General features: G+C 35.0%; 1 protein-coding gene across 1 annotated transcript in view; it reads right to left on the bottom strand.

The window, feature by feature from the left end:
* The window catches only part of akap9 (A kinase (PRKA) anchor protein 9), a 96749-nt gene that overhangs the window by 62684 nt on the left and 14060 nt on the right, over positions 1 to 20005 (bottom strand). Inside the window, 8 exon segments of the mRNA XM_048203409.1 lie at positions 2465 to 2551; positions 3877 to 4896; positions 4898 to 5794; positions 7269 to 7461; positions 9063 to 9232; positions 9687 to 9863; positions 11602 to 11655; positions 14365 to 14409. Of these exon segments, the coding sequence (XP_048059366.1) occupies positions 2465 to 2551; positions 3877 to 4896; positions 4898 to 5794; positions 7269 to 7461; positions 9063 to 9232; positions 9687 to 9863; positions 11602 to 11655; positions 14365 to 14409 (2643 nt within the window).

Genomic DNA, 20005 nt, shown 5'->3' with positions numbered 1-20005 from the left:
CAGAGCTGTGATGATATTGCGCTGGAGACCGGAGGAACCAGGCATTGAGGAGGACGACGGCAGTGGTGAGGCTAATTGGCCGAGTCCGCTGAAGGGATTTTGCGGCTAGCTTGTGTTTCTCCGCTCTGGCGTGTGACTCCAGCGCCTTTACACCGCTTCACACCCAGACTCTCTAACTGATTTTTTTTTGTTTTTGCAAAGTTTGCAGTGAGCCTCGTACCTGGAGCTGGGTACCGCTTGTAACCAACAGCAGAAATCGCTGTGATCTAGCCATGTCTCGTTGAAAGTACACTTTCCCATTTTCCACACGTAGCCGAACTTTAACAAACTCTGAGGAGACGCAGACGTATTTCGCGGGCAGGTATTGCATTTATCACGGGATTTGTAGTTGTATCACCGCGTATACCAACACCAATATACACCAGAAAGAACTAGGACTCGCTACTTTTTTGCTACTTTGTAATAAATTTCAGCAGGTAGCGTTTCTGGAAATGGGTAAAAAAATTTAAGACCTGACTAAATGAAATTTAAGACCTCGGATGAAAATCTGGCCGTTTTTAAGACTTTTTAAGGCCTTAAATTTAAAGTTCAGAATTTTAGACTTTTTAAGACTTTTTAAGACCCCGCGGAAACCCTGTTCATTACTGAAAGAATCAGCGATTTTTAAGGAATCTCCTGAGTGAATGATTCCCTGACTCACTCATAAATGTTTCATTACTGAATGATTCAATGACTCATTCATTAAAACTTCACTTGTTTCATTACTGAAAGAATCAGCGTTTTTGAAGAAATCTCTTGAATGAATGATTCAATGACTCACTCATAAAGACTTCACTTCTTTCATTACTGAAAGAATCAGCGGTTTTAAAGGAATCTCCTGAGTGAATGATTCACTGACTCACTCATAAATGTTTCATTACTGAATGATTCACTGACTCATAAATGTTTCATTACTGAATGATTCAATGACTCATTCATTAAAACTTCACTTGTTTCATTACTGAAAGAATCAGCGATTTTGAAGGAATTTGAAGAAATCTCTTGAAAGAATGATTCAATGACTCACTCATAAAGATTTCACTTCTTTCATTACTGAAAGAATCAGCGGTTTTAAAGGAATCTCCTGAGTGAATGATTCACTGACTCACTCATAAATGTTTCATTACTGAATGATTTACTGACTCACTCATAAATGTTTCATTACTGAATGATTCAATGACTCATTCATTAAAACTTCACTTGTTTCATTACTGAAAGAATCAGCGATTTTTAAGGAATCTCCTGAGTGAATGATTCCCTGACTCACTCATAAATGTTTCATTACTGAATGATTCAATGACTCATTCATTAAAACTTCACTTGTTTCATTACTGAAAGAATCAGCGTTTTTTTGAAGAAATCTCTTGAAAGAATGATTCAATGACTCACTCATAAAGACTTCACTTCTTTCATTACTGAAAGAATCAGCGGTTTTAAAGGAATCTCCTGAGTGAATGATTCACTGACTCACTCATAAATGTTTCATTACTGAATGATTTACTGACTCACTCATAAATGTTTCATTACTGAATGATTCAATGACTCATTCATTAAAACTTCACTTGTTTCATTACTGAAAGAATCAGCGATTTTGAAGGAATCTCCTGAGTGAATGATTCAATGACTCACTCATAAATGTTTCATTACTGAAAGAATCAGCGTTTTTGAAGGAATCTCTTGAGTGAATGATTCACTGACTCACTCATAAAGACTTCACTTGTTTCATTACTGAAAGAATCAGCGTTTTTGAAGAAATCTCTTGAATGAATGATTCAATGACTCACTCATAAAGACTTCACTTCTTTCATTACTGAAAGAATCAGCGGTTTTAAAGGAATCTCCTGAGTGAATGATTCACTGACTCACTCATAAATGTTTCATTACTGAATGATTCACTGACTCACTCATAAATGTTTCATTACTGAATGATTCAATGACTCACTTCATTAAAGACTTCACTTCTTTCATTACTGAAAGAATCAGCGGTTTTAAAGGAATCTCCTGAGTGAATGATTCACTGACTCACTCATAAATGTTTCATTACTGAATGATTCACTGACTCACTCATAAATGTTTCATTACTGAATGATTCACTGACTCACTCATAAATGTTTCATTACTGAATGATTCAATGACTCATTCATTAAAACTTCACTTCTTTCATTACTGAAAGAATCAGCGGTTTTAAAGGAATCTCTTGAGTGAATGATTCACTGACTCACTCTTTAAGACTTGACTTGTTTCATTTTTGGATGAATCAGAGTTTTTGAACAAATCACTTGAACAAATGATTCAATGGCAAATCATTTTTTTAACAGTCACTTGTCACCACCTACTGGTGTAATCGATATGGTCTTTATTTGAAGTGTCAAAAAGGTGATTAAAAAGGTGTTTCATTTACTGAGACAGACAGACAGATCCTTACATGCTCAGCGCCGTCCATTTCCAGTGGCTGCATCACACACAAGGCTCTGACAGCGTCTCCATCGGCCTGAGCATCTCCCGTCTCAACCTGCAGAGCGCGCGCACGCACACACACACACACACACACACACACACACACACACCAAGAGAGAGTTTAATTCAAGGACACACAACCATCCTGTAGGTGAAGACGCAGCATCAAATCCAGCAGCACACGGCATTTATCAAAAACAAACAGCTCAGAAACTCATTCAGAAAGCTGCATGATCACATGCATGAGCTCATTTACATATGCCACCCACATTTACATATAAACACCTTAACAACACCAATAACTTCACCTGCACTGAAGAACAGCCAATGCAAATGACATCAATATGCAGATGTGAGTCGATCATAACAAAGGTCATTCAGAGAATCAGCCTATTTAATTTAGGATAAAGGATCAGAGGAAAACGATCAACTGGTGCAAGAAATTCTGCCACGAAACTGAAACTCAAGACCAAGTCCAAGTCATTTCTAACTGCAAAATGAACATTTAAATAGAAAAAATGCATTTCTCAGCCCATTTAAAGCAACTAATCCTATTTTAGGACCATTACGGTTTGTTGCCATGTGACATTAATTAATTTTTCCATTATCATTAGGGAAAAAAACTCGCTCATGACGATAACGTGAAGAAACTTGTTCATTCTAAATTATTTCTACATCACGGTAATATTTGTACTTCCATAAATGTATGCTGAATTAAATAAAAACCTGCAATAATTGATGACTAATGAGAATTTGTTTAATATAAAATTTAATAAAATTAACCTCATTACGATAATGAGAATTGGATAAGTGTGCTTAATTGCCATTAAAAATATAAATAATACAACCATGCAAAAAGGCTTCAAATGCCCTTTTTTTCCTTTTGTTTTTGGGGTGAAATGTGACCTGCATCTGTTTTACTGAGATTCACCCATAAATGGTCTTTAGGAGGAAAAAAATAAAAAGTGTAAAAGGGCCTTTTAAAGCTGTTTGTATTCACCCGTTTCCATCAGAGCTGCTGAGATCAAAGAGTGTTTCACACACGGGAGAATAAAGCTCATCTGTCTCTCTCACTTTTATAACACAATCTCTCTTGTCCCTCCGTCACCCTGCACTCTGGCCGATTCGCAATAATCTCTGGTTCCTTCTCGCTCACGTTAAGTGCCGACAGCGGCCCTCGACGCACATCAATTCCTCCCACAGATAAATTCCATCTTTGCAGAAAGCTTTCAAAACCATCTACAAAAACAGCTGCATTTTTAAACGCAGTGCAATGCAGATACAAACCAACTGTTGCATCGCGAGTTTCTTCTGAAGGCAGCGAGAGAGTCGACGCACAAACGCACTGGATTCATCACGATACGGTAGCATGTTGCTTACCTGCTGCGGGAGGCTGAAGGAGACCGAGAGCTGATCCTCCTGCGCCGCCGCTGTGTGTGTGTGTGAAAGGAGCCGGCTCGCTGTAGTACTCGCGGGCGTCTCTCTCTCCCTCCCCTGCGCTGCTGTCGTCGCTCGCTTCTCCTGCGCCAAGCCGCGCTCTCGTTCAGCACTCTGAAGCGCGTCCACTTCCTCCTGCAAAGATCTGATGTGCATGTGATGCGTCTGCACAGAGCACAGCCCACCAGCGACGCTGCACTCCTGCTCAGGCTCTTTATTTCTCATCTTGAGCTCGTCTTCCAGTCGTTTGGCGTTTGTTTCCATCAGCGAGAGCCGTTCTGCGAGGTCCTTCTTCTCTTTCTCGGCCGCCTCCAGCTTTTCCATCAGCTCGGTGGTGTGTTTTTCAATCGGCGTTCTCCCGTCCACCTCCTCGCGACTCGTTTGAAGCTCGGCGAGTTTCGTCTCGTACTCTGCGGTTTCTCTGACCAAGCGCTCCTCCAGTTGCATCTTCGCGTTCGCCAGGCACGTGTACTCGTCCTTCAGCTCCTGGTAGTTCACCTCGAAGTTCTTCTCGGCGAAGGAGAAAGTGTTCCTCTGCTGTTCGATCTCGTCCTGAAGGTCTTTCAGTCGCGCGCAAGCCTGCTCGTTTTCCAAGGAGAGATGGTTGATTTTCTGCAGGAGGAGTTCACGATCAGTGCTTTCGTTCGACTCTTTTCTTTCGCTCTCTGTCCGTCTCAGACGTTCGACCTCCGCCTGCAGTTCCTTGGCTCTGCCGCTTTCCGGCAGATTGCTTTTCAGCGCCGCGATCTCCTGACGCAGCGCGACTCTTTCCTCCTCCATTGACATCAGCTTGTCCTCGAAGCGGTCCACGGCCTCGCGGTGTCTCACGGCCATCTCGTCACGGAGGTTCTGCACGTTGAGCTGGCCTTCCCGCTGCAGGTCGTCTCGGAGTCGGGAAAGCTCCTCTTCGTGGCTAAACAAGAGCTGCGTGCGAAGCCGTTCTAGCTCGGATTCTTGCGACTCCGGCCATGCGGTCAAGTACGGCGTCCTTTTCCCGCTCCAGCATGTCGAGTTTGATCTTGTAGTTGGTGATCTCTGATTCGTGCTCGGCCGATAGCTCGCCTTTGGCCTTGTGGGCCACTTCAAGCTGCGCCTGCAGGTCGCGAATGGCGTCACGCAGCAGCTGCGTCTCAGCGACTTCCGCTCTGGCGGAGCGCAGCTCGTCGCGCAAGCGCTCGGCCTGCTGCGCCACACTGAGCTTGTCCGCGCTCATCTGCTCTACTTCCTGCTCCGCCTTGTCTCGCAGCACCTGCGTCTCCTGCAGCTTCTGCTGCAGCTCGATGACCTTCACGTTCAGGACGTTGACGCCGCCGGTGCTCTGAAACAGCTGACCTTTGAACCTCTCCAGCTCTGACTGATGCTGCTGAACGATCTTCTCCGTTTCTAAGCGATTCTGCTCTTGGATTCGCTCCACCTCTGCTGCGTGCTGAAGCCGAAGCTCCTGCTTCATCTGCACGATCTGCTGCCCGTACATTTCATCCAGTTCGGCTCGCAGCTGCTCCATCCTGCGGCTCCAGTCGTCCTCGAGTCTTTGCACCGTCTCGCCCTCTGATTGGCTGCCGTGGTGGCAGCGCTGCTGAAGATCCTCCACGGTTTTCATTAGCTGCAGAATTTCTCCGGACGACATCCGCTCCTTCTGTCTGGACGCAGACAGCTCTCGTTCGCAGCTGTCCAGCTCTTGGGTTTTCGCAGCCAGATGTTTGTTCGCTTCTTCCACTTGTTGTTTGGAAGTCAGAAGCTGATCCTGAAGTTGCGTTATCGTCTGCAGATGCTCTGAGATCAGACGCTGCTGCTGTTCGGTGTTCAATAAGTCCTTTTCTCGTAAACTCTGCACAGATGATTCTTCGGCTTGTGTGCGGACCTGATGACAGAAAAACAGCATGTTTTTATTTCAAACAAGTTGATTTCCTTCACCAATGGAGAGAATAACCACACTATTCATTCAGTCTTTTACACACAGTTCACTTGAAGATCAGGGCTTGATAATTCATTTTTTCTTAATAAAGGGATAACTATGGAGTCAATTCCATGCCACATATATTTGTAAAACAATAAGGGAATTGCTAAGGAAAATAAAGTTTTGCAAAAGAAAAAGAAAAATATTGAGCAAAAAGTTTTTTTGCTAATAACAATAAAGAATTGCAAAAGAAAAATTGAGTATTGGGAGAAAAAAATAAGTTTTGCAAACAAAAAGTGTGACCATGTGACCACGGAAAATATGTTGCAAAATCATTGCTGCTAAAAATCTGTTGCAGAGATAAAAAAGGATTAAAGTTCTTAAACTTCTTTTACAGCGGTCATTGATTTTTGCCATTTATTATCTCTTTATTTTTGCAATATTTTATTTATATTTTGTTATTATTTTCATTTGCAAATCTTCTTTTTTCTTTCAATACTTTTCTTTTACAATTCTATTTTTTTTTCTCAATACTTTTACAAAAATTTATTTATTTATTTATTAGTAGTAGTAGCAGTAAACTTTATTTTCTTTTTTTTCATTATACTCTGGTATGTGTCTGTTGTACTTCCTTACATGCTCCTTTATTCATATGTTTCCATGGCACCTGGACATTAGTTACACACACACACACATACACAAATCTAACTGACTGTTATGTATTGTTTTGTTGAACAAGTATATGCATTTAATGTCTCAACTGTAAATATCAACCACAGAATAATAAAAAAAAATAATAAAAAAGTTAAAATTCTCACTTTTTTCATGCAATTGCAAGTTTATATCTCACAATTTGGGCTTTATAACTCCAAACTGTGACTTTTTTCCTCACAATTCTCACTTTTTTCTCAGACTTGAGAGATACTCTCAAATCTGACTATTTTTCCAATTGCGAGTTATATCTTGCAATTCCGACTTTTTTTCATTCCTCATTGAAGAAGTCAGAATTGTGAGATAAAATGTCGCAATTACCTAAAATGATTTAATTTATTTGAATACAAAAAGTACACTACATATTTAAATATTTCTGTTTCAATCTGTATTTATTTAATAATTATGGAATTATGCATATATTAAGCATTGAATTAAATGCCAGATAGTTTATCTTGTATCCAAAATACCACTTTATAATTATAAACAAGCAATAAACTATAAACAAAACCTGAATTTTTTAAAGACTATTCGCACACATACTCCTAAACACATTTTACAGTACACACGTGTCTATTTTAAGTTGCAAATGCTAGGAGTGTAAAAATGTGTCTGTGCATTAGCTGAACCACCATGAACAATAGTATTATTAGGCATGGTTTGAGCAGAGCGTGTGACGCTGGACCACATGACTGGAGAACAGCAGCCTGGAACTCACACGACTCACCCTCTCGGCTTCACTCAGCCTCTCCTGAAGCTGCGCGATCAATAAAAGCTGCTCCTGTGTCTTCTCCTGGTGACCTCTGACCTGTGCGTCCTTCTCGTCCAGCTGCTGTTGGTAGAGCGTGATCTGCTGACGGGCCTGGAGAAGATCCGCCGCGGTGGAGCTGATGTTGGAGCTCCTCAGTATCTCACCTGGCCTGCAGCTGGAGGAAGAGTGTGTGACCGTCAGGATTAAAATACTACAGCGAACAAACAACAATAATCCTCAGACGCCATGTTTATTTTACCACGAATGAAAACACGCCTGTGAGGGACAGAATTAGAGTCCATTCAAAATGTCACACATGTCGTAGACAGAAAAATGCAGATCCATGACTTCATAGACATGCTTCTGATATGACGGTCTGATATATCTATTTATTCATAAGTTTTAATAATCACACTAACTTTAAGAGAAAGTCCGCAGCACAACTATAACGTATAACGACACAGAAGAAAAGATATTGTTGGAAATCACTTTCAGAGTGATTTTTTTCCAGCTGATGAACGATAAAAATGTGAACAGCCAATCAGAATTTATCCTGCTTTAAAGAGTTCGACCATTTAAAGAGACAGACGACAAAAATATAGTCATAGTTATCGTTATAGTTATCGTTTTCGTTATCGCTATCATAATATTCATCATTATAGTTAGTTATATTTATTCTTATAATTATCATTATAGCTATAGTCATAGTTTTCATTAGTTATAGTTATTTGAATAATTTTTTCGTTGTCATCATTATAATCATCGTTAGAATTATCATTAGTTATCATAGTAGTTATAGTTATCATTACAGATATTGTTATAGTCTTCATTATAGTTATAATTATTAGTTATCATTATAGTTACCGTTATAGTTATTGTTATAGTTATTGTCATTGTCATTATAGTCTTCATTAAAGTTATCGTTATCATTAAAGTTAGCATTGACATTATAGTTATCATTTTCGTTATAGCTATCATAATATTCATCATTATTAGTTAGTTATATTTATTCTTATAATTATCATTATAGCTATAGTCATAGTTATCATTAGTTATAGTTATTTGAATAATTTTTTCGTTGTCATCATTATAATCATCGTTAGAATTATCATTAGTTATCATAGTAGTTATAGTTATCATTACAGATATTGTTATAGTCTTCATTATAGTTATTGTTATAATTATTAGTTATCATTATAGTTACCGTTATAGTTATTGTTATTGTCATTATAGTCTTCATTAAAGTTATTGTTATCATTAAAGTTAGCATTATCATTATAGTTATCGTTATAGTTATCGTTTTCGTTATAGCTATCATAATATTCATCATTATAGTTAGTTATATTTATTCTTATAATTATCATTATAGTTTTAGTTATTAATTATAGTTATTTTTTAACGTTTTTCGTTGTTATTGATATAATCACCATTACAACTCTTACAGTTATCACAATAGTTATAGTCTTCGTTATAGTTATTGTTATAGTTATTACAGTTATCAATTATAGTTATTAATATATTCTTCATTAAAATTATCGTTATAGTTATCTATGTAGTTATTTTTATAATTATCACTATAGTTATTATTATAGTCTTCGTTATATTGTTATAATTTTCATAACAATTATCAGTATAATTACCGTTAGTTATTGTTATAGTTCCAATTGTAACATAGTCATAATTATAGTTATCGTTATAATAATCGTTACAGTTATCATTACAGTTGAAGATAATGAGGTTCAGTGTTTCTGTCCATGTAAAGACACTGACGGCACGTCTGATACCTGCTGGAACTGAATCTGGAGTTTCTGGCTTTGCTCCGTCAGTTGCAGAAACTCCCGCATCACTTCCTCCTTCTCCGTCCGCGCCTGCTGCATGTTGGCGGTGAGCTGCGTGATGATCTCATCCCTCTGTTTCAGCGCTTCCTCGAACTCCTGCAGCTGTGGACACACGTCACTTCAGAAAGCTTGGCCGTGTTTTATACAACATCCGAACATGGACACATGGCTAGTGACGTCTTGATCGTTAGGTTTCGGACAGTTATGAAACATAATTAAAAACCTCCTCAGGTCTGGAACAGCAGGGGACCGTCTTTATTTCAATAAAACACTTTTTCCTGCAGATTTACAAGACAGAAATTGACTTTCTTGGCAGCCTAATAGAGCCAATGTCAAGAAGAAAGATCATTAGTATTGTTGAAAGTCTCTGAGTCACGCAGAGAAATTATCGAGCCTCTATGGAGCGTTACGTGATCAGCCATGAGATCTGCTCAGCCTAATCACAGCGAGGTCACGTCAGTGTCACGCGTCCATCCATCCGTCTCCCACTCATCGAGCGTGACTCACGGCACAGCTCTTTAAAACAACGAGTCCTCACTGAAATCAGGACACGTACCTGCTGCACTCCTTCAGCTCCGAACGCAGCCCTCATCTCCTCCAGCTCACGGCTCAGCTCTTCCATGGCCATGCTCTTGGCAGCCAACTCGTCCTCCATGATCTGCGTTCGGCTCTGAGGACCGCCGCTCTGGAGGTCCGGCTCCATCTGCGCTTCAGACTGCTGGAGATCTTCTTCCTGCAGGAGAGGCCAGAACCAGAACAGAGTCAGAACCAGAACCAGGGCGCCATGAGCGCTCATTAAACATCCGGAGCTCGGTCAGGAGAATCTGGGAAACTTCTACTGAACCTCAGGGTTATTATTGTTAACGTAAACATTTTCATTACTCGAAACTAAATAAACATTGATTGAAAAAAAAAAAAAAATTATAAAACATATTTTATATAGTAAATTTAATTATTACATTTAAAAAAAGTACTTTTTAAATCATTAAAAATTTTATATATAGTTATTATATATATATTTTTTTTTAAATCTTATTTATTATTTATCTTAGTTATTTTATTTCAGCTTGTGTACCTTTTATTTAGAAAGGATTATATAAATTATTTAATAAATTATTACATTCTTCATAAAACATAAATATCATTCAGTTAATTATTAAATCACCTAATTAATAAGCCTTTAAATTAATTAAATTAATTAATACCTTTTATTTCATTTTAGTATTTGTTTGCGCTCATTTTATTTAAAATAAAATGACATGAACTCATGCTTAAATGAAAAAGCAATAATGCTAAAAATTAAAAATGAGCACAAACATCATTAATTTTATTTGGTGATTTAATAATTAAATGAATGATTTTTGTTTTAATAATTTAATTATGTATTTAATAATTTATTTAAATATTTCAACATTTATTTAATAATTTAATTTTGAGTAATTTGGCCCTCCATATTGATGTACTAAAATAACAAACTAAAACTGAAATAAAAATTACTAAAATCTATTAAAAATGACAAAAAAACGGAAAACAAAATTACTAAATTGTTAATTGAAATTAAAATAAAAAAATGGAAATAGAAAACTAGAAATTAATTCAAAATAAAAAATAGAAATGTACTAATACTAAATATCTAATTAATAATAAATTAATTAATTAATAACTAATTAATAAATAAATATTATTATTAATAAATAATAAATATTTACAATAAAAAGTATAATAGTGTCTTAATTATACCAAAATAACACTGCTGGTTTCTCTTTTCTCTATTCTTTTTCCTTTCTGTCGATGATTTTAGGCCGTGTGTCTACCAACAAACATTATTTTTCCAATAGTTTTCAATAGGAGCGTCACGTGTTTAAAAACGGCAGCTGCGTGACGAGCCGCCAAGCATTTATTACACGTTGAAGAGTTTGGGTAAAACGAAGCGCTCATCACTGTCACTTTTTACCCAGCTGTCCACAGTGGAGGAGGGGCGGGGCAAATACCACACCGACCAATTGCCACATCCTGATTGTACGACGGCTACAAAGCATAAATAAAAACAAAATAAAATCATTGGAAAGAGCTAGAGCAAGTACTTTACATTGCGTCGACTTTTTTATATTCAGCGAAATCAGATACTTGTAACGCGGATATTCTGTATCGTATCGGAAAATGCAGCGCCACAGCAAGGTGTTTTCAGAAGAGCGTCCGCCGCTTTGGTGGACACGCGGCCTTCGTCCCTGTACACGCTGAACGTCTCTCTTATATAAGCAGCTCTTCACACGCTCCCTCCACCGATATAATATACACCCAACAAATGCCAAGCAGACGCATGAGTTCAGTGAGTGCGGTTAAAATGCCACAGACCGGCCTCTGCATTAGCATATATTCACAGCAGCTGAGGCTCGGAGATGAAGGAGAGGTTAGTGCGTTAGGAGGAAGAAGCAGCGCTGAGGGAGGAGAGAGAGAGGGAACTACTGTACCCCGATCTCACAGGAGGGCACATCACTCTCTGTCCTCTCGTGGAAACCATTTACCTGTCAGTTCACAACATGACACATGAAACAGCGCTCTAATGACAACATCTGCAGAAACACAACGCACGTTTGCACAACATACACAATTACAGCATGTTACCTGGTCAATTTCACAAAAACATGACAGAATTTACTCTAAAATAAAAGAGAGAAACAATTATTTGTCACACCAAGAAAATAAAACTTATTTTAGGATCATTATGATTTTTATATTTCCATGATAATTAAGCACATTTACCCTCCAAATACTGTAATATGTCAGATGGTTTATTTTTGAGTTGTTCTGTAATTCTCATTATTCTCAATGTTGATTCTTATTAGATTCAGTATTTTCCTGTATTACGTTTCTGGAATAAAATTAATTAAAAAATAATTGTATCAATTTTATTTAATCTTATTTTAACATTTATTTAATTCTATATTTGTACTTTTTCAAGAAAGTCAATACAACAAATACAGTGATGTATTTAGCTAAATGCTAATTTACCATTTATTGAAAATAATGTCACAGTCCAACAAATCCTAATATACAAAATAAAAACAATACATAGCTAACTAACTTTAGTTAAGTTTTGCACAGATGACTGGAGAAAATGTGCTTATAAAAATAAAATAATAAATAAATAAATATTTTTTTGTATTAATTGAGGAGAAATGTGCTTAATAAATAAATAAATAAATAGTTTTTTGTGTTGATATTTGGAGAAAATGTGCTTAAAGAAAACAAATAAATAAAGTTTTTGTTTTAATAATTTAGGAGAAATGTGCTTATATATATAAATAGTTTGCTGTAATGATATTTTGAGAAAATGTGCTTAAAGAAAACAAATAAAGTTTTTGCATTAATAATTGAGGAGAAATGTGCTTAAAAATAAATAAAAATAAAATAATATAAAATAAAATAAAATAAATAAATAAATACATAATAAATAAGTTTTATAAAAGTTTTTGTTTTAACTGAGGAGGAATGCGCTTAAAATAAATAAAAATAAAATAAATAAATAGTTTTTTGTATTGATATTTTGAGAAAATGTGCTTAAAGAAAATAAATAATAAATAATTAAATTAATAAATAAATAAATAAATAAATAATAAATAAATAACATTTTTGAATTAATAACTGAGGAGAAATGTGCTTAAAATAAATAAAATAAAAAATATTTTTTTGTATTGATATTTTGAGAAAATGTGCTTAAAGAAAACAAATAAATAAAGTTTTTGCATTAATTGAGGAGAAATGTGCTTAAAAATAAATAAAAAGAAAATAATATAAAATAAAAGAAAATAAATAGTTTGCTGTAATGATATTTGGAGAAAATGTGCTTAAAGAAAATAAATAAATAAATAAATAAATAAATAATAAATAACATTTTTGAATTAATAACTGAGGAGAAATGTGCTTAAAATAAATAAAATAAAAAAATATTTTTTTGTATTGATATTTTGAGAAAATGTGCTTAAAGAAAACAAACAAATAAAGTTTTTGCATTAATTGAGGAGAAATGTGCTTAAAAATAAATAAAAAGAAAATATAAAATAAAAGAAAATAAATAGTTTGCTGTAATGATATTTGGAGAAAATGTGCTTAAAGAAAATAAAAAAATAAAATAAATAAAGTTTTTGTATTAACTGAGGAGAAATGTGCTTAAAATAAATAAAAATAAAATACATAAATAAATAGCTTTTTGTATTGATATTTTGAGAAAATGTGCTTAAAGAAAACAAATAAATAAAGTTTTTGCATTAATAATTGAGGAGAAATGTGCTTAAAAATAAATAAAAATAAAATAATATAAAATAAAATAAAATAAATAAATAAATACATAATAAATAAGTTTTATAAAAGTTTTTGTTTTAACTGAGGAGGAATGCGCTTAAAATAAATAAAAATAAAATAAATAAATAGTTTTTTGTATTGATATTTTGAGAAAATGTGCTTAAAGAAAATAAATAATAAATAATTAAATTAATACAGTCATTAATAATTGAGGAGAAATGTGCTTAAAAAATAAAGAAAAATAAAAGAAAAATAAATAGTTTTTGTATTGATAATTGAGGACGTGCTTACAGTCCTTAACAAATATAAATAAATTAATGAATAACAATAATTTTTGTAAAGATAATTGGAGGAAAAATGTGCTTAACAAAAATAAATAAATAAATGCATAAATAAATAATTGGAGGAGAAACATCGTTAATGAAAATAAATAAATAAATAAATAAATAAATAAATAAAGGAACAGCTTTTGTGTTGATAATTGGAGGAAATTTGCTTAAATAAGTTAATTAATTAGAACAGGAACAGCATTATTCACTTTACACTGAGGTTAAATGTGTCAGGACATTCTTGCCCGGGTTATCTGGTAATGGCTTGAGCAGTTTCCTGTCAGTCACTGATCTCTGTAGTGAAGCAACAGCAGCGCCGCTGTGAAACTTTGCTCTCCTCGAGGTCAGTCAGAAATTTCAGGCAGGATTTTTAAGACTTCACTGCCTGGCAACCAGCAGGTCACATGATGCACTGAGCACGAGAGGAGCAAACGGTGAAGGTTTCTGGATTCTCTTTTGTGCTGCATCACAAACCATCCACAAGCACAGTTACATTCCCATGAGTCATTAAGAAAACACAACTCCAGCCGTAGAGCACTGACTCACTCCGCTCAAACCTGAGAATACACAACACGTTAAAAACACACGTCTAATGGACCTTACCTCAGAAGAACAGTCTTCAGCCGTCGTCGAGACTTCACTCTCGGGCTGAAAAAAGAAAACAAAATGAGGTCGCGTGTGCAATTAATTTCACATAATTGAGTCTTCAGTGTTACTGGGTCACTAATCAAGACCGACACGGTTTTAAAAAATAACCATCTTGAGATGAAAGCAAAGGGTCGCTGTATGTGTAAGAACACACCATATCAGATCCTCAGCGTCTCACTTATAAAAGCATGACTGACGGCCCGTTGTTCTCGTTTCCTTCAGCTCCGGCTCTTTTGTGAGGATCACGGCTAATTACACTGATGCATGAACGTCTGACCTACATCCAGTTTAATCTAGAGACGCGTCCACCTCAGAGTAACACAACTGAACAGATATATACACTGATACTGCAAACATTCATCAATGAAGGGTAGAACAGTTACAGCAGATCATCTAGTGTATGTGTTTAACATTGATAATAATCATAAATGTTTCTTGAGCATCAAATCATCATATCAGAATGATTTCTGAAGGATCATGTGACCCTGAAGACTGGAGTAATGATGCTGAAAATTCAGCTTTGCATCACAGGAATAAATTACACTTTATTATATATTCACATAGAAAACAGCTGATTTACATCGTAAAAATATTTCACATTTGTGTGGGTCTTCTTGCGCTTGAATGGTTTATACATTTATTAATGGTTAAGTCATATTAAAATGCACACAAAGGAATCGGTAAAAGGAAATCGAAAAATATTTTAATTTTATAATGCGCATCCAATTCCTGACCTTAAGTATCATAATCAAGAATTGGAATCATTGTTTTATTTTTACCAAATTACGTTTTTTGCGTTTTAATTTTTTGGACTCCATTTTAATGATTAAATAAAATTTTAGTAATCAAAATTCTAGTCTAATTAATGACTAATTAATTTAAATCATGAAACATACAATTTAACAACAATTTAATAAAAGTTTTACAAAACTTGCATTATTAAGGGCCCTATGAAAAACTTTTTATTTATTTCTCATTCCCTTTTTATTTTTACCAAATTCTGTGTTTTCTGTTTTAAAGTTTCTGGATTGCATTTTAATTGGCGGCTTTAATTCAAAATTTTAATATTCAAAAAGCATGTCTAATTAAATGAATTCATAAAAACAACAAAATGTATTATTATTATTTTTTTTTTTTTAAATATCTTTTTATGTAATTTCTTTGATTTTTTCCCCCAGAAATTCTGAGTTGTGTATTCGGAGATTATCGAAGGTTTTCGGGTGTTTGCAATCAACGATGAAGGCATTTTTGGGTGAACTAACCCTTTAATAAATTTATCTTTTTAATTTATATGACATTAAACAAACGTTTTTTGTCAAACTAAGTGCCGCACAACAGAGCTTAACAGTTAAAATTGAAACATGGAAGAAAACTTGTCATTAATCCTTAAAAAATAAAGTTTTAATAATAAATGTATTATTATTATTAGTGTTACTATTATTATTACATTGAGACATAGCTAAATTCTACTGTAACAACAATAATATATTTCTGTCACAATTTCTTCAAGTTAAACCGAACTTTTATTTTGACGGGGTTGCAGTGGAAGACCTTTGAGCTTGTGTGTTTATGATATGTTGATAGATTTTCTCAAATTAAATAGTAAAATGCTTATGAAGGGACTCTCAGAGCAGCTCTGGAGATGAAGTTCATGTGTTCATGTCCTCGTATAGTGAGACGACAGAGGCTGAAAACACCACGAGCGTCACGTGTGCTTCAGTGTGTGTGTGTGTGTATTCGAATAGTCTTCTTGCAGTTTAATATTCACACACACTAGTCAATATCTCGATCTGATTTAAGTTATATGATCAGCGTTATACAGTAAATTGAGATTTTATAACTGTATTCCACGATTCCATCCACGTTTTCTGCATCACTGAAATCACAGGGCCCTAAATATACTAGTTAAGAGTGTCAAGTAACGTGCAGCAGACTTAAACCAATCAGACATGCTCATTCACGAATAGTTTAAGTTCTCCTGTGTGCTTTTACTCTGTCAGATTTCAGCACAATCACAAGTGTTGTTTCCACGGCAACAGCTGCAGGAGGAAGTTACACGGCCACTTCAAACTTTGCCGTGGTAATTTAAATGTAAACGTGTGTCAACTACATATTCCACTATTTTTCCCCTTGGAAAGATGTGGAAACGGTGCAGTCGGTGTTATATAAGTGAGCTGAACAAGAGGGGTCTTGTAAGGCTGCACCTGTGATTAAAGCAGATCGTTTTTTAATTCAAACAAAGAGATTGAGCATAACCACACAGATGGAGGTGAATCAGCGTTAGTTTCCTGGAGAAACCTCTGTTGATAAAGAGCACGGATGCATTCAGAGCGGAGAGAGAGAGAGAGGAGCGCTGCTATTCTGCTGCAAGGACACCACAATCACACACACACACACACACACACACACACACACACACTCGCACACACACACACACTCGCACAAACAAACACACACACAGGCTGCTTAACCAGTTCAAACGCAGTTGTCTGTTGCCTGGGCAACCACTAATTTCACACTCATCTATAACTACAAATACAGCCTAAACCTGCCAGGCTTTAAAAACATCTACGCATTTATAATCTCATTCATTTATCAAAAGAAAAGAGCTGCAAACAAAAACCTGCTGTGAATATAGGGCTGTCGATAGATTAACATTTCTAATCACGATTAATCACACCCTTTTTGTGCGATTAATCACATTTAATTGCGCACTTATCATGAAATTAGGAAGGAACCATTTATCTTCATAACGATTCCCACGAAACTTCATTTCCTGAAAGCTTTTTTCAAGGTAAATTTAGATTTCTTTCCAAAAAAGGACACGAAAATAACCAAATGATATAAGGTCTCCATATAATTCATAAATTTACGCACACCAAAGCACGTCACCGCAACCGTCTTCACCTCGATATTCATTTCATCAAAACTTTACTAGCGAGACGCTGGTTTGCTTTATGCAGCCGAGAAACGTAGTTCACGTATCACCTGACCGTACAGCGGCTGATGTTCAGTCTGTATTTCACACAGCGTGAGGATTAGCGCTCTTCAGAAACAATTACAGAATATGATTGTGTTTTAAATTTGCATACGTCAACGCATTAACATTGACAGCCCTAATGTATAACATATATGTCATATAATCATGTCGTCTGATAAGACAGAGGAGATTCTCTACACAGCAGAGCATGTGAGTGGAAAAGTTTTTAGTTTCATATTTATCTTTAAATATTATAATGTTTTTTTTTTTATTTAATCTAATGTTGATTATAAAAAGTGAACAGCATGAGTAAGATAGGACAGCTACATCATAACATGAGCAATATATCGGGTCAGACATGGAGTGGGTCAGACATGATTTTGACCACTTCATTAAGTTTTGTTTTATAGAAAGCCTTTCGTTAAAGTGATTTTCATTTTGTATAAATTGTATCTTAATTTTAATCAATATTTCATCAACCAATTGCCTGGATTTAATAAATAAGAAGCAAATAAAGCAGACAATATAATGGAGGCGCCGGCGCGATCACTTGCACATGAACTGGAGCGCGTCTCATAAATGAACCGAAACTCAGTGTATAGACTACTTGCCTCACAGACATGAGAAATATATCTATAGAAAGCTTGAAATGAAACAATTCAAAACGAAAAGAAATAGGCTACTCTCTGATTATGTAATCCATATGAAATGTGCATTTAAAATGCAGATAGAGACGTTTTGAATGATTTAACATGAAGAGAATAAACACCATATGGTTTGTCTGTGTTCAAGCCATCTTGTTTATTTTTGTAAGGATAATGAATATTTATAATGCTATGCATAGCCTTTATCACTGTATATAATACTATAAAATAATATAATTTCTGCCTCTACATAAAATCACATAGCATGGTCTTTAAAATGCGCATCAGAAAGTCTTTTCAGTTCTTCGGGATACATTCAGGCAGTGTTTTTTACTACCAGCGTGAAAATCAGACTAAATGCTTGTCTTCCTTCATAAAAATTTGCTTAAGACAGAGAATGCAAACAATTTAAAATAATTTTGTTTATCAGAATCTGATTACCCTTAAGTGTAGTTGTTGTATGCAATGGTGTGATTCATTGGCTTAAAAAATAAAGATGAATTTGACTGATAACGGTTTCAAGATTTCTATAGATATCGCGATATATCGATATTAGGGCTGTCAAATGATTAATCGCGATTAATCGCATACAAAATAAAAGTTTGAGTTTGCATAATATATGTGTGCGTAATGTGTGTAAAAACTATGTATATATAAATACACACAAATTAATGTATTATTTAAGATAAATATGTTATTTATGTACAAAAAAAATTATTTATATATAATATAAATTCTATAAAAATAAAACTAAATACATATACTTGTAAATATTTCTCAAATATATATATGGATGTGTTTGTATTTATATATACATAATAATTACACACAGTACACCCACATATATTAGGCAAACTCAAACTTTTATTTTGTATGCGATTAATCGTGATTAATCGTTTGACAGCCATATCGTGAATTCTTTTGGACACGATAATCGTGGTGTGGAAAATCTGATATTGCGACAGCCCTAGTTTGGACTAATGGTCTATTAAAAGAATCTTTCAGAGGAACCTGAATCATTAAGTGATTCATTACATTCCACAAATGATTCCTTTGAACGGGTTCTTTTTAATGAATTGGTCAAAAAAGACTCACAAACACACAAGTTACTCACCAACGCTGTGCCCAAAATCAAATACTTACCTACTATGTAGTATGCGAAAAACAGTATGCCAAATATGTATAGAGTATGTGGGTAACCAAACAGTTGAAGGTAGCTATTGACTATAAACATAGTATTTTTTCTTCATACTATGGAAGTCAATGGCTATCGTCAACTGTTTGGTTACAATCATTCTTCGAGATACCTTCTGTGTTTAGTAGAAGAAAGAAACTCACACAGGTTTGGAACAACGTGAAGGCGAGTAAATGATGACAGAATTTTAATTTTTGGGTGAACTATCCCTTTAAGTTTACTGTAAAGCAAATGTATTGTACTGGACTGTATTTATTATGAAAAATATGTTTCCCAAAATAATTAGGATGAAATCAAAGCCACATGTGTCTAACCAAGTTGTGTTCCAAATTTGAAGTTGATATCACAAAAATTGAGGTTCCTGTGAGATTTTGTTTAGGTCACCTGGGCGACACTCGCCTTCCATTAAATTTATTTGGATGCGTTCTCCTATCACAAATTAATACATGTCTTTCAGAACATCACTTCTATCACAAAACAGTCACCAAATACAGAAGCTTGAGCCTCAGATCTTTCCAACGATATGTGTTTCGTCAAGATTAGAAAAAGATTTGATTCTAAAATAGTGCAGTAAATTTTGTAACATTAAACATGACTCCGCCCACGAGGGGGAGGAGCCTGCTAAAAGAGTGTAAAGTACTGTTTCCATGGTAACACAATGTCAAATTTCAAAACAGGAATGAATTTTGAGTGTTTAAGCTTTCGGAATGATACCTAATTTATGATGATTACTTAACACTTTTTAAACCAACACGTAAAAACAAAGTATGCAAATAA

This window comes from Megalobrama amblycephala, linkage group LG9, assembly GCF_018812025.1.
Source record: "Megalobrama amblycephala isolate DHTTF-2021 linkage group LG9, ASM1881202v1, whole genome shotgun sequence".
Classification (NCBI taxonomy): domain Eukaryota; kingdom Metazoa; phylum Chordata; class Actinopteri; order Cypriniformes; family Xenocyprididae; genus Megalobrama; species Megalobrama amblycephala.
Note: the sequence above shows the minus strand (reverse complement) of the source record. Positions and strands in the feature narration are given on the sequence as shown.